The 13688-nt window shown below is 44.5% G+C and overlaps 1 protein-coding gene and 1 pseudogene across 2 annotated transcripts; both read right to left on the reverse strand.

The window, feature by feature from the left end:
- Positions 1 to 4307: 4307 nt before the first annotated feature.
- On the reverse strand, positions 4308 to 7352 carry LOC136497620 (MLO-like protein 13; annotated as a pseudogene).
- Positions 7353 to 8594: 1242 nt separating this feature from the next.
- On the reverse strand, positions 8595 to 13198 carry LOC136497404 (MLO-like protein 1). 2 transcript variants are annotated; one of them, XM_066493192.1, is made up of 14 exons: positions 12942 to 13198; positions 12780 to 12834; positions 12446 to 12678; positions 11950 to 12066; positions 10717 to 10768; positions 10525 to 10616; positions 10371 to 10445; positions 10152 to 10240; positions 9981 to 10030; positions 9821 to 9861; positions 9495 to 9710; positions 9308 to 9375; positions 9125 to 9185; positions 8595 to 9011 (listed from the first exon to the last, which is right to left on the reverse strand). In XM_066493192.1, the coding sequence occupies exons 1-14, from the start codon at positions 13050 to 13052 to the stop codon at positions 8784 to 8786; spliced, it is 1488 nt and encodes a 495-aa protein (XP_066349289.1). In that variant the 5' UTR covers positions 13053 to 13198; the 3' UTR covers positions 8595 to 8783. The 2 variants fall into 2 exon arrangements, with proteins under 2 accessions (XP_066349289.1, XP_066349288.1); XM_066493191.1 differs by having other exon boundaries at positions 9491 to 9710.
- Positions 13199 to 13688: the final 490 nt, after the last annotated feature.

Raw genomic sequence — 13688 nt, forward strand, 5'->3', positions numbered from 1 at the left:
GCACGACGTGCTGCTTCGGATGAACAGTGTTTTCCATGGTGCTATAATGTTTTTCCACGGCGCTAGCGGCTAGCTAGCTTGGTTAAAGGTAATAAAGCGTTGCTGCGCATGACGTGACGCTTTGGATGGACAGTGCTTCCATGGTTGTACAGTGTTTTCCATGGCGCTACAGTGTTCTGCGGTGCTACAGTACCCGACGTGCAAGACCTGCCAGCCACGGTGAACCATGTTTGGATTTCGGATGATGGACTTGAGTGGTCTTTGGTCTTTCAACGTGTCAATTGGGCTAGTTGATCAAAGGAGGCTGGAATTGTCCATGTGTTTGTGGGTGCTCGACGAACACTACACTTCGTTTTTTTTTATTTCAAAGACGAATAACACGACACTTAAATACTGCCACTTGACGAGCATGTCATTTTCATCAATGCACTGATCAGCATTCGCACAGACAATAAGCAAATAACTGAAGCTGTTCAAAACTCCTTTTGCATCCGTCCATGACTTTGGAAGTCTTGTGCTGAGTTGTATTATTAGCTCCACTGTTGCACTTCACTTAGGCATACCGAGCCACAGGCAACATCCTATAGTTGATTCATGATGGACTTGTACTCGAGTGTGTCTTTGTCGTGCCAACGGGGTTGATCAGCAATAGAGAGTGTATGCGTGCTAATTAAATTAAGAAGGGAGAAGGAGAAGATCATTCGCAGACTAGCTCAAGACGAACAAGCAAGGAAACGCGTGCGGGTTCAGTTACTTCTTAAACACGACGGCAGGACGGCCAAGCCCAACGTGGCCAGCAGGGCGTGCCGGTTGGCACAGACAAGACCGCGGCCATAGAGACAAGCAAAGCAGGCAATCAGAGAAACAGAGACAAGCAGTGAGGGAGGGAAAACAAGGAGTGGCTCGACAAATGTAGACAGAAGTAATCAAGTCTGAGAGAGAAGCAAAGCAAAAGCTAGAAAGCATGGATGCGGATGGATGAGGAGACTTTGCAATGCAGCAAATTGCAGGGCCACGATGAGAACGAGACAGTAATCGTCGGAAAAATAAACGAAGCTGCTGCGCTCTCTTTCTCGTCCGTTCGTGCTTAACAAAATAAACCCGTGGATTTTATTTTATTTATAAAAGTTGATTTTCATGCTTAATCTAACCGAACAAACCATTTGCTAGAATCGTCGTCGGACATTCCTAAATATTTTTACGCACCGAGTAATTTAACTTGGGCGTTTATTTGAGTCCACGAAACTAAGTCACACATGATTCACTTATCGCATCAAGTACATTTTAAATCCAAAAATTCCGAGAACTCGTTTTGAAAATTTTATTTAGGCCTAAATCACGGTGCTAAACGAGATCGTAACACTAGGGGTGTTACACAGCACGACCAGTGGGACGATTGGCCACAGGACGAGATCGACATGTCTCAGCTAGGTGGTGCCCCGTTTGGTACCCAATGAACCTCACAGGTACTAACAAAGGTAGTTTCTTTAAATACGTAGGCTACATGAACTAACGATCATAAAGAATTCTAAGTAATCGTGCATATCATATACTTGCAGGGTATGAGCCATACGCACAGGTGACGTGACCACACCGACGTTGGCTACACTCCCAATGTGTTGTCAACAAATCCAAAGAGACAGAGACGTCCGAGGGATCCTTACACTCATGGGTCTTAGTTTGTTAGGTCGAATCAATATTGGCGTCCGAAACTTGCAGGCTTAGTTAGTTATGTTATGTCGAACTTATGTCAAACCAATTAATATGTTATGTGACAGCTTGTCAACTTGCGCACGGACTTCATTTATTTGCTTCATATTCGTTTCAATGCGTCGCGGCAGCACTGCCGGCGAGATTAAGTAGCAACTAGTTCGGGAAGCGGCAGTCCCGGGGTATCTCGACGCCGGGGTCCATAGTCACGTCGCTGCCGATCCTATAATATGGGGCAAAAAAGCCAAAAAAATAAGTTCCCTTAAAAAATATCCGTTTCAATCCAATTCAATTTTTCATAATCGATTAGTTAACATGGAGGTTAACCGTATTATGAAAGACGGAAAAAAATCATTGGCTTATCAAATTCTCTATTCGGGCGTGAAAAAGATTCAACAAAAGACAGAAAAAAATCCACTACTGATTTTACGTCAAGCAATACCTATACTAACTCCCACTATCGGCGCGGAAAGTTTCGATTAAACCGTCTAGGTACCGCCGCGCCATGTTCCGTGACGCGACACTGCCGCGCCAAGATGGGTGGCGTGGCAGGCCCTGCCACGTCAACCGTCAACCTTTCCGGTCGTCGCCACGTCAGCCCCCTGCCGCGCCGCGCCACCTTTTGGCCGCACCATGGCAATAGGCGCGGCCAAAAGTGTTAGTTTTGAAAAAAAACAGACAGTGTTAAATTTAAAATTAGTTTTCAAAAAGTGTTAAAATTAAAAAAAAATCACTGATGATCACGTCTCATCTAATCTATGTTTCTTCCCCTATACCTGTGTTTAACTGTTTACCTCTCTGTAACAGAAGCAGAACGTGCAAGATCTGTTGTCACATGCCTAACTACGCTTGCTGGGCCGCCTCCGTCCTCAGCGCTGGTTTTCACTGTGCTGGCTGTCCAGGGGCATGTACTGCTGCGCCATGATCTCCGAGTCCATGTATCGCTGCAACACAAGACAGTGGGAATCCACGGTCAGGAAGGAAGGAAGAAAGAACCAGCTGTGTGTCTGCTGCTTGGATTGGGGAAGAGATCGCTCGGTCCCTACCCTGAGCCTGTACTTGTAGAACACGTATCCGGCGACGCACGACAGGACCAGTGTGGTGACGAGCCACCCGAACGCCGACATTTTCTTGGCTGGACGTTGAACAGCAGGCAGCCGATCGTTAACTCTTCAGCAAGAAGAATAACAGAAGGAGGAGGAGCATGAGAAGAAAGGTGGTTGATGATGGCTTCACCAATGCAGGTGTCTTCGTTCTTGATGTAGATCATGCCGCGGTTTCACTTGCAGTCGAAACCACCCCACGTGTTCTTGCACGAGCAGTGCGGGCAGGAGCACGCTGCACGCCAGCTTGTCTCTGCACTCGTCGACGTCTGCAATGCCAACGGGAATCAGCAAAGGCAGGCCAGGCAGGCCAGGCTCGCTCAAGTCGATGCAATTCTGACGCACGCAAATTTGCAGGGAATCGGAGCAAGGTGGGTACATAAGTTCAGAGAACGTTAAATTATTTAACATTTTATTTGTTCCAGTAGTTCTCATCATTTATGCACTCTGATTGATACTATGATATATACTAGATACAACACACAACATTTGGTTTAATAAACTACATTACAGTTTATTTTACCGGGCGGGTCAACAAATTCAGACTGTTACATTTATATTTCCAAGGCCATATATCAATTTCCAGGTGAGTTGGTGATCGACCGTGTGATATATAGGCGAGCGAATACCAGCTCACCACGACGAAAACGGTTACAAAAATCAAAATAATACTTTTCTAATGAAAAATACCGTACTTTGTCCTAAATTATAGGTCGTTTTGACTTTTCTAAGTGCATCGCTTTTATTATGCATATCTATATGATATGTAAAATTATGTATCTAAAAGGCATTGGATCTGTGTTCCGTATTGAATGCCAATTACTCTCCCTATATAAAAAATTATAATTTTTTACTTTTTGAGAAGTTAAATAATTTTGATTTTAAGTAATCTATAACAAAATTTATGATATCAAATAAATATCATCAGAATAGTCATAAAATATATTTTTATAATAATTTTATTTAGATATATAAATATCAATTCTATTTTCTATAAACTTAATCAAATTTTAGAATTTTGACTTATCCAAAATCTAGAATTGTATTTTTTTGGACGGAAGGAGTATATTATAGGCTACTAGCAGTTTCCAGTAGAGCAGCAGTGGTCAAGGTCCATTTTTAAATACTTGTTTAGGGCAATCTACTAGATGCAGTTATGGTCCATACCTCAAAAGACGTCGCTCAACCCAATTCAATGGAAATTTTCGTCCAGAATGGATAGATGTTTATATACTACTCTAATTAATAGACTTTACACTTAATGCGTTGATTAGCTTTAATTCGTTCGGTCTCATTTTGTGCTTTTTGAAAATTCACCATGGCAAATCTCTAAAAAGAATACCAGGGCTGAAAATCATAACTTTATTATGGTCCACTACTTAAATTATTTGCGATAAATCGAAATAATCCTATTCACATAATTTTTCCAAACCACGGAGAAAAAATATTAGATATAGCAAAATTGTTTCAAGTTTTTTCCGTAATAACAAACAGAGAGTTTCGTGCACGAAATACGCTCGCTGTCCCAGACAAGTTCAGGTTGCTTCGTCGCACAAAATTGTGCAGCCGGTTGCTTCCTCGCTCGGCTCCGCTACCAGCCGACAGCCAGCATCACTGGCAACGGCAACGGCGGCGGCCACCCTGTTGCGCCTCCGCGCGCCGTCGGCCCAGCCTCTGATGTGCTCCGCGACATCGTCCGCGAAGACGGCGCTCTTGAACCTCCCCATCTGCAGTGCATCATTCATTGATTAGGTTGTGTGACCAAGATCAGATATCCACAGATCACTAGATCAGTGCGCTACTGGTAGCAAAGTGAAACAGATGAGTGGCTGCTCTTTACTGCTGGCCGGCCTACTTACTCACATGAGTGACGATGCCGTAGAGAGGGAGCGTGCTGTAGCTGCAGAGGACCTCCACGATGACACTGACGAGGAACAGAGAAAAGAGGCACAGAAGAAGCAAGCGTTAGCTAGATCGCTGCACATTGATCTCGCAAACCTGGATGACTGATTGACGAATCATTCAGCGTGAGATGAGAAGGATGCATGATGGATTAAGGTTCTCAATTGGTACCATATGACAATTCTTGACACGCTGTATCCCAGTCCGTCCATCATGCAGGAATTGACGCCGAATGTCTCCTGCATATATACAAAACATAACGCGAGTTTCATTGCATTGACTGCATCTGCATGCATGGCTGATGCTTGTGCTTACCAGCGTCCAGAAGAAGAAGGCGTTCTGGAACAGGATGAAGTGGATGAGGATGAGCACCAGCCGGGGTCTCCGGAACCAGAACAGGTCGTCTGAAGGGCTCATGACCATGCCATGCCGTCCATGCGCACGCCACCCTCTTCGTCCTCGGCAGCAGCAGTGTGCTTCGTGGTGACCTCGTAGGCCAACTTGTTTATGATGTGCTCCAGCTTCGCTCCGATCAGAAGCAGCAGCTGGGAACAGGACAGAACTACTTCAGCAGCAAATGCAAAGAATTGCAAACCTCATAACACTAGTCTTTTTTATACAGGGTTAGTTCAGGATCCAGAAGCTCTGCTTGTACTTAGAATCGCACTGGTAGTACTTACAGACAACGGGATTACTGAGATCCAGAAGTTAGAGTGCCATCCTGAACCCAGAAATTGAAGTAAAATATAAACGGCACCTTTGTCTTTGTGAATGCTGTATTAATAAGAAAATATAATACTGATACGGGACCAAGAAACATGTGAACAAAATTAAATTCTGGCCAAGCAAGAAAATTTAGTCCTACCGGTGACATTGAGGAGCAGAAAGATCATCACAAATATCCAATGATACCATCTGCAGTAGAACAGATTGAAGGTATAGTTGTTAAACTGCCACTCAAGTCCTGAAGAACAGCAGTCACATGAGACCAACTTATATTACTTTATGCCAACTACTCTCTTAAAATCTTTCTCGAGAGCTTTGATCATGTAGCCATAAAAGTTGAATTTTGGGTGGCTCCTCATGTGTTCGCTCTTCTTTCTGCATAATACAGAAAGAAGAGCGAACGATAATATATGGCATGAATGAATGCCATGTAGCATCATGATTTACCAAGACGAAATCAAGCCTCATGGCATCGTAGTCATCCTCCGTTAGTGATCCGTAAAACTGCTTGAAGAATGAACGCTGAAAACTAAAAGAAAAGTATATCACCTCTTGAAGTCCAAGCATTATTCAACACTAGTAATGTGCACAAAGCAGTAGGAGTAACATAGATGGGATGATCAGTGCTAGTGCAGACCATCCATATTATGACCACGGCGACTTTCTGGTGTCCCTTGCACCAGTCCTGTATGAACTTGATTTTCTGCACTCGGCTGATCATCTTAGGAGCTGCAGTTGATTGATGCATGGCATCAGTTAGTAATCTTATTGAGTTGCTGAAGTAAAAAAAGAAAAGAAAAGGAAAAAAGGAATTCTGAATTTCTGATACACAGGTTGGAATCGCTGTCCTACCACTGTCGTCCTCTTCTTGGATGGCGTTCTCCCAGTGCATCCATTTGCGCATCTGGACATATAAATCTTAGAGGAGCTGCAGGTTAACCTTGGAAAGATTCAGAAGGTTATGGTCTTATGGAATAGGCTAGTAATAACCTGAAGAAGCCCCAGGAGCACGGTGATGGCGCTGAGAACAACATGAGTGATGGCCAGCACAAAAATGAAGACGACGTGGATCTGTTCCAAGGCCGGAAGCGAGAGCAGTGGGACTTGTCCCTGAAAGGCCGAGGCATGTCAAGAGGAGGGCGGGTATGGGCCCAGAACTTCTTTTCTTGGTCCTAAAATTGGAAGAGAACAAAGGCCTCCGGCCCATTTGGTACGGAGGAAGCTGATGATGATGCTCATGATAGTCTCGAGCTCGTATCCATTACTACCTTGTTTGAACAGTGCTCCGAGGCTGGTCTTCCTTGTAGCATCCTCCTCCTCGCGCTGCCGGCGCCGTCACGGCCAAAGATGGAAAAGATACTGCGGTGATGGTGTGCCGCCGCCGACGAGGCGCCCCGGCACGGCAACCAGCGTTCCATGAGGCTCTCGTCGATGCAGATGTCCTGGATCACGTCCTGGAAGACGACGAGCAGCAGCGAGACGAACCCGAGCAGCATCAGCTCTGCAGGTAGGGTACGGTGGATATGGCCCATGAGAGACAACGTACGCACACAGGACCAGCTGCAGTCGGTACGAGCACGACAACGACGGCTAGCTAATAACCTTCTTTGAGCTTCAGCAACGCCTCGTACAAGGTCTGCCTCCGGTGCTCCAGTGCCTGCATGCGCGATCGGCCGGACTTGTCACTTGTCAGATTCACCGCCAAGCAGCAGATCGAGAAGCTCTACACAGGATCGGAAGCTGGCGAAGGAAGGTTGATTTCGGAATGGGTAGTAGATTTTTCACCTTGCCGAGGCGATGGAGCGCGCGTTCGAAGACGAAGGAGATGAGGACGATGCCGGAGCACACGGACGCCACGATCCATGTCGGAGTGCCCTCGAGCGACGTCTCCTCCGGCTCCGGCATCGCCAGCGGTCGATCTCCGGCAGCTCCTCCCACGGCCCAGGATCTGAGTCGGAGCAGCCCCTCGTGATCGCCTAGCATACTTCCAGTTCCAGACAAGTGATCGACTCGCTATGCTGCAGACAGGCTGAAGTGGCCCTCAACAAGTATCATTCTCAGGCTAAGCATCAGGTTTTAAATTACTCCGATATAGCAACATCGCGCTTCAAGCGCTGTTCTCTATTTTTTTTCCCAAGCATTATTCTCCCTTTTTCCCTTTTCGGTGGATCAATGCGCATACCGTGCTGTACTTGAGCCAACAACTGAGATTTAAAGGTAGATATGTGTATGGATTGTTCTTATATATACTTCAAAGTCGAAATGGCATGCATGAAGCACGTTTGGTTATTCTATTGCGTTGCAGGTCACTTACTCACTTGCAATTACTTAATATGCAAGGAAGTGCACAGGTTAATTAGCTAGCAAGGGTATCATTTGTTTGGATCTACGCCGGACTGTGTAAGCTGGATTGTAGGTGACTAAATTAAACTATCAATGCATACATGTTACAATGTTTCAGTCAAAGTATATAAATTTATCTAAAAAAAGTAGCAACTTATGTAATTTATTGCTCCATCCGTCCCAAATTACAAGTTATTCCAAGAATCTTGGAGAGTCAAAGCATCTTAAGTTTGACTAAATTTATATAAACAATAGCAACTAAGTATACGTATTTGATGTCATAAATCTTTGTATTTCTCTCTATAATTTTAGTTAAACTTGTAATTTAGAACCGAGGGAATATCATAGAATATTAATGTGTAACTCAAAATGGTTGATCATGCCACTGCTATTTCTTTAATGTGAGTTGAAACTTTACGCTAAAATTATATCAGCTAGTATTGTAGGTTGTATGTAGCTCCTCACAAAAAAGTTAAAGAAAAAGTTATTGTTATATAGCTCACCCGATGTGAGTTGTGACGTCATGAATATAGATTTTGGGTTTCAGATTTTGATCATATATTAGTTACAGAAATTTTTGTTGGCCCACAGCTTAAGATCAAATTTGAACGCTTGCAGTACCTTTTATTAATTTATTAAACCCTTGTTTCACACTTTATTAATTGAAAAAAAAACAGGAGTAGATTCTAGGACCTAGACTACAATCTTTAATTCAAAACGGCATAATCAACCATTTCCACAAAAAAAAAGAACAACGCTGATGAACAGAGCTCAGCCTCTCAAATCAGGAACTAGCTAAGCTACCCTCAGTCCTGGAGCAAAAACACAACCACATATGCAACCTCGACTCTTTCAGTCAGCTGGTACTAGTAACCATTGCTCGCTGTCCAGTCAAACCCAATACCCAAATGAAGACGGACTGCGAGCATACGCGTGCTGCAGTGCAGAGATTGCGCGGCTTGACGCCCTTCAATTCCTTCCTCCGTCAGAAGCCAGAACTCAGAAGGAGATGCTCCGAAGCTGCTGGGTTGGGCGGCTCCTCCCGGCCATCAATGATCTCCAGCCGGCGGCGCCTTCCCAGCCCCGTCCCGCCGCCGGCGTACCAAGGCAACTGGCGTCGACATCCGTGGCAGATCTTCGCACGCGCCTCCGAGCGCCATCGGCCCAGCCTCTGAGATGCTCGGCGACGTCGTCCGCGAACACAGCGCTCTTGAACGAACTCCCCATCTGACAACACATTTATTTCACACAGGTACGTGTTTATTGTTAGAATTAGAATGCGAAACACACACGCAAAAAAAAAAGTATAGTCATGTATAAGCATGCATCCTACTACTGACATGGGACACAATGGCGTAGAGCGGGAGCGTGCTGTAGCTGCAGAGCACCTGGACGACGACGCTGAAGAGCAAAGAATGAACCAACCATGCAACCACAAGAAAACGTCATCAGGTCGATGAACATTGACATCTATCTAACAAGACGGCCTGAAGAGGAGAGATCAACAGTGATGTTCTTAGTACCATATGATGATTCGCGATACGCTGTATCCTAGACTGTCCATGATGCAGGAGTTGACGCCGAACATCACCTGAATCAGGAATGATGCGGCAAATCGTCGTCACTGGCCAAATGGATCGACGGCGTAGCGTAGCCACATTATATTTGAAACAGAGATTGCATGCATGCCAATGCCATATGTTTACCAACCAGTGTCCAGAAGAAATACGCGAACTCGAAGGCGTTCTGGAAGAGGATGAAGTGGATGAGGACAAGCACCAGCCGTGGGCTGTGGAACCAGAACAGCTCATCTGAAGGGCTCACGACGATGCCCCCTTCCCCTTGCCCAGCGGCGTGCTTCGAGGCCACCTCGTAGGCCAGCTTGTTTATGATGTGCTCCAGCTTTGTTCCAATCAGAAGCAGCAACTGTGACAAATGATAAAGGGCATCATATAGTAGTGGTAATTAGCACAAATAAAGAGGCAAATAAATACTCTTCTAGCATGAGAGTATCAGTAAGGATTAATAGTTCTTACAGCCAGTGGAACTAATGAGATCCAGAAGTAGGAATGCCACCCTGAATCAACAAATTGTAGATTAGTATCATTGTAAGTGCTACTAAAAATACAGGCACCACTGGACCAAAAAAGTGAGAACATATAGATGACTGACGTCATCAGGGAAAAAAAAGCATACCGGTGACATTGACTAGCAAAAAGATCATCACAAAAATCCAGTAATACCATCTACATACATTAGAACAAAGGCAAGTCACTAATGTGCCAGTCGTAGAATAAGTTCTGAGGCTCCTAGAAAGCATAAATTCCGAAGAACAACAACCTGCACCCACCAAATACACAGGCTTACTTTATACTAACTACTCTCTTGAAATCTTTCTCGAGAGCTTTGATCATGTAGTCATAAAAATTGAACTTGGGGTGCCCCCTAAAGTGCTCCTGCATGGCACCCACCATGAGAGAGAGAGAGAGAGATCAGAAAGAGCACATCTGCACATGGATGAGAGGTCTGAAAGAGAAAAACGACAGCATGAATAATGCCAAGTACTAGTAGAGTAGTAGTATGTACCATGACGAAACCAAGCCTCATCGCAATGTAGTCGTCGTTGGATACTGATCCGTAGAACTGCTTGAAGAAGGAACGCTGGAAGGAAGAAGAGCTCTCTTACTGAAGTTCAGACATTCATCAAAAAATGAAGCAGAGATTTGTTCTAGTAGCAGACCAGCCATATTATGACCCAGGTGGCCTTCTCGTACCCCTTACACCGGTCCTGGACGAACCTGATTTTCTGCACACGGGCGATCATCTTGGGAGCTGCAGTTAGTTAGTGATGTGCATCAGTTATTCAGTTAGCCTCATTGGACTCTCAAAAGGCCACAAAAAAAAAAAAAAAAGAGGAAATTGGTCGCCCTACCAGAGCTGCCCTCTTCCTGAATGGTGTTCTCCCAGTGCATCCATATCCGCATCTGAACATGTAAATTACTATATTAGTGTTGAGTTAACATTTCAGTTTACGGGTTTTCTCTACGGTCCTTTGAAAGGTACCAAGAGATGCCACAATTTATAACTAGGGAGGTACTACCAATTTTACCATTCATTAAGTTGTACTTTTTATTCAACCATTTTTTTAGGACCACAAGAATTTTTCTACAAGTTTTTTTAGACGAGAGAAAACCAAAAGAGAGAGTACAACCACTATTCCAGGTCCCAACAGGGGAAAAATACAAGCCTTTGGAAATTTTCCTATGAAGCTCTTTGAAAAGTATCAAGAGATGTCACACAATTTATAACTAGAGAGGTACCATTTATAGTAGCTAATATACCACATTCATCAAATTATAGTTTTGATACAACCTTTGTTTTAAAGACAGGAAGAATTTTTCCATAAGTTTTATTAGACGTGAGAAAACCAATAGAGATCCTCTGGTCCGGTGGTAAAACTATCCAGTGGTGCGCTACCCACCAGCGTGGATACCTAGTGTCGCACAGTTTTTCTTGAAAAATTTTCCAAAAAAGTAGGGTACACGCACGTGTGCATGTTCGGTAGTACTGTGTATTCCCCACACATCCCAATACAGAAAAGAGAACACGACCCTTTGGGAACAAAGGAAAAATAGATGAATTATAAAGAACTAAAATACTATAGAAAAGTTTTATATGAAGCTGTTTGGAACAAAGGATTTGGTTCCTACAAAATCAAATTCTATGAAATTCCTTTGGAATAGCTTGTTTCATACGAATTTGGAGAAATTCTACCAAGATGCTCAACCTCATGGTTTCCTTTTGCATCAACAAATCTCTTTGTTTTTTTTTTTTGGCTCCATCCATTGTTCGATCTTGTATTTTTCTGTGTTTTTTCAATCCAAAGGATCGGACCCCTTTAGTACGCAAGGATTCAGTAAAATCCTACACATTTTCCTATGAATTGAACTGGTTCCAAGAAAATTCCTATTTGGTTCATGTGAAATTCGTGCGTTTCAAAGGACCCAAAGTTTTCTAGGTATTGTCTAATTAATGTGGTAATTTCTAGATCTTGAGAATTAACGTCGGTTGTTTTTTTGTTTGCCAAATACTAAGATACTAGATGAATCATGTTTGAGGAAGAAGATACATAGACGAATTGCTATGATAGAATGGACTAATTAACCTGTAGAAGTCCCAGGAGGACGGTGGCGACGCTGAGAACGACTTGAGTGATGGCTAGGACGAAGATGAAAATGTGAACCTGCTCCAAGGCGTGAAGTGATAGCAACGGAACTTTTCCCTGACACACACAAAAAAAAATGATGAAGCTTATTCGCAAAAAAAAAAAAAATGATGAAGCTCAAATTAGCTTTTCCCTTAACACATTTTCTAACTAAATTATGCACTAAATTACTTGAACATGCAGTTGAGTTTTTTTTTCCCAAACGGGGATTGAACCCGTGTTTCGTTAAGACGACATGAATTTTGGTACAACCGGTTGTTGGCCTGCTACATCAAATCGTTTGCGAGTGGCAAGCAATATAGTTAGCAAAGCTAACAACAACCCTCAACAGGGTTATTGCATATGGTGACGAATTAGTCAGAAATGTCCTAGCGAATATATGCATCGTCTTTTGAAAAGATCTTTCGAACTCAATCGGCATAGATTACGCGCTTACCTCGCTTGAACAGTGCCCAAAAGCTGCCCCGCCGCCTTTGAGCATCCTCCTCCCGCCATTGATGACTGCGGAGGACGAGACGCCGTGATGAGCCGTCGCCGACGCCGAGGTGGCGGCGGGCGCGCCCCGGCACGGCAGCCAGTGCTCCATGAGGCTCTCGTCGATGCAGATCTTCTGTATCAACTCCTGGAAGACGACGAGGAGCAGCGAGACGAACCCCAGCAGCATGAGCTCTACAAATTGACGGAGATGAGAGCCACTGTTACAGTCAAGCATATCATCGAGATGCACAAACGCAGAGCACACGATCGACGATGACCACCACCAAACTAACCTTCTTTGAGCTTCAGTAGCGCCTCGTACAGGGTCTTCCTCCGGCGCTCCAGTGCCTGCGCTCGCGACACGTGCCCGGATCGGACTCGTCAGCTCGCCGGCGGTGCATGCTGCGTGGATATGCATGTGAAGGTTTTCAAGGAGGGTGCGTTTTGTTCCTCACCTTGCCGAGGTGATGGAGCGCGCGCTCGAAGACGAAGGAGATGAGGACGATGACGGAGCACACGGACGCCACGATCCATGTCGGCGTGTCCTCCAGTGTCGCCTCCGACATGGCCGTCGACGACGTCGAAGAACTCCCTCCTCTACAGCTACTGGTCTACTGCCCTGAAATGAAGTGTGGTAGCTGAACAGCTGAGCTATTCACTCTTCAGTGTTGCATGCCGCTGCAATCTTAGTTCATATGCACTGACAGGCGGCTGCTAGAGCCACTCATCAACCGGCTGCTTTTCACACCCGATCCCAGAGCTCGCGTACAATTCTTTTCGCTGTTTTTTCTCTCTCGAGATGCTTTATCTGTGTATTAGTATGCTCCATACAGTATTTTAACGAACACTGCCTAAAGATATAAAGAGTAGACCTAAAATAATTTGAAGATTTTAATAATTTATATAAAAGCGGCTGTACTGTATGGACCGTTGCTTAGAAAATTGACATTAGTGCACGATTATATTCATGAAACCACACTTTTTTTTTTCTTCAATTCAATCCATCCACGCGGAAAAGCTTCCTTGTGTCTTTGCGCTGCATGCCACCACAGCGATTACTTCAAGTGCAAGCTAACACTACTGGAAACGGGATCTTTGCCGAGTGCAAACTGCTTTATCGAGTGTTAAAAATAGGGCACTCAGTAAAGACCTTCTTTGTCGAGTGCCGCACTCGACGAAGAATTGCACTCGGCAAAAAAAAA

This window comes from Miscanthus floridulus, chromosome 12 (genome assembly GCF_019320115.1).
Source record: "Miscanthus floridulus cultivar M001 chromosome 12, ASM1932011v1, whole genome shotgun sequence".
Lineage (NCBI taxonomy): Eukaryota > Viridiplantae > Streptophyta > Magnoliopsida > Poales > Poaceae > Miscanthus > Miscanthus floridulus.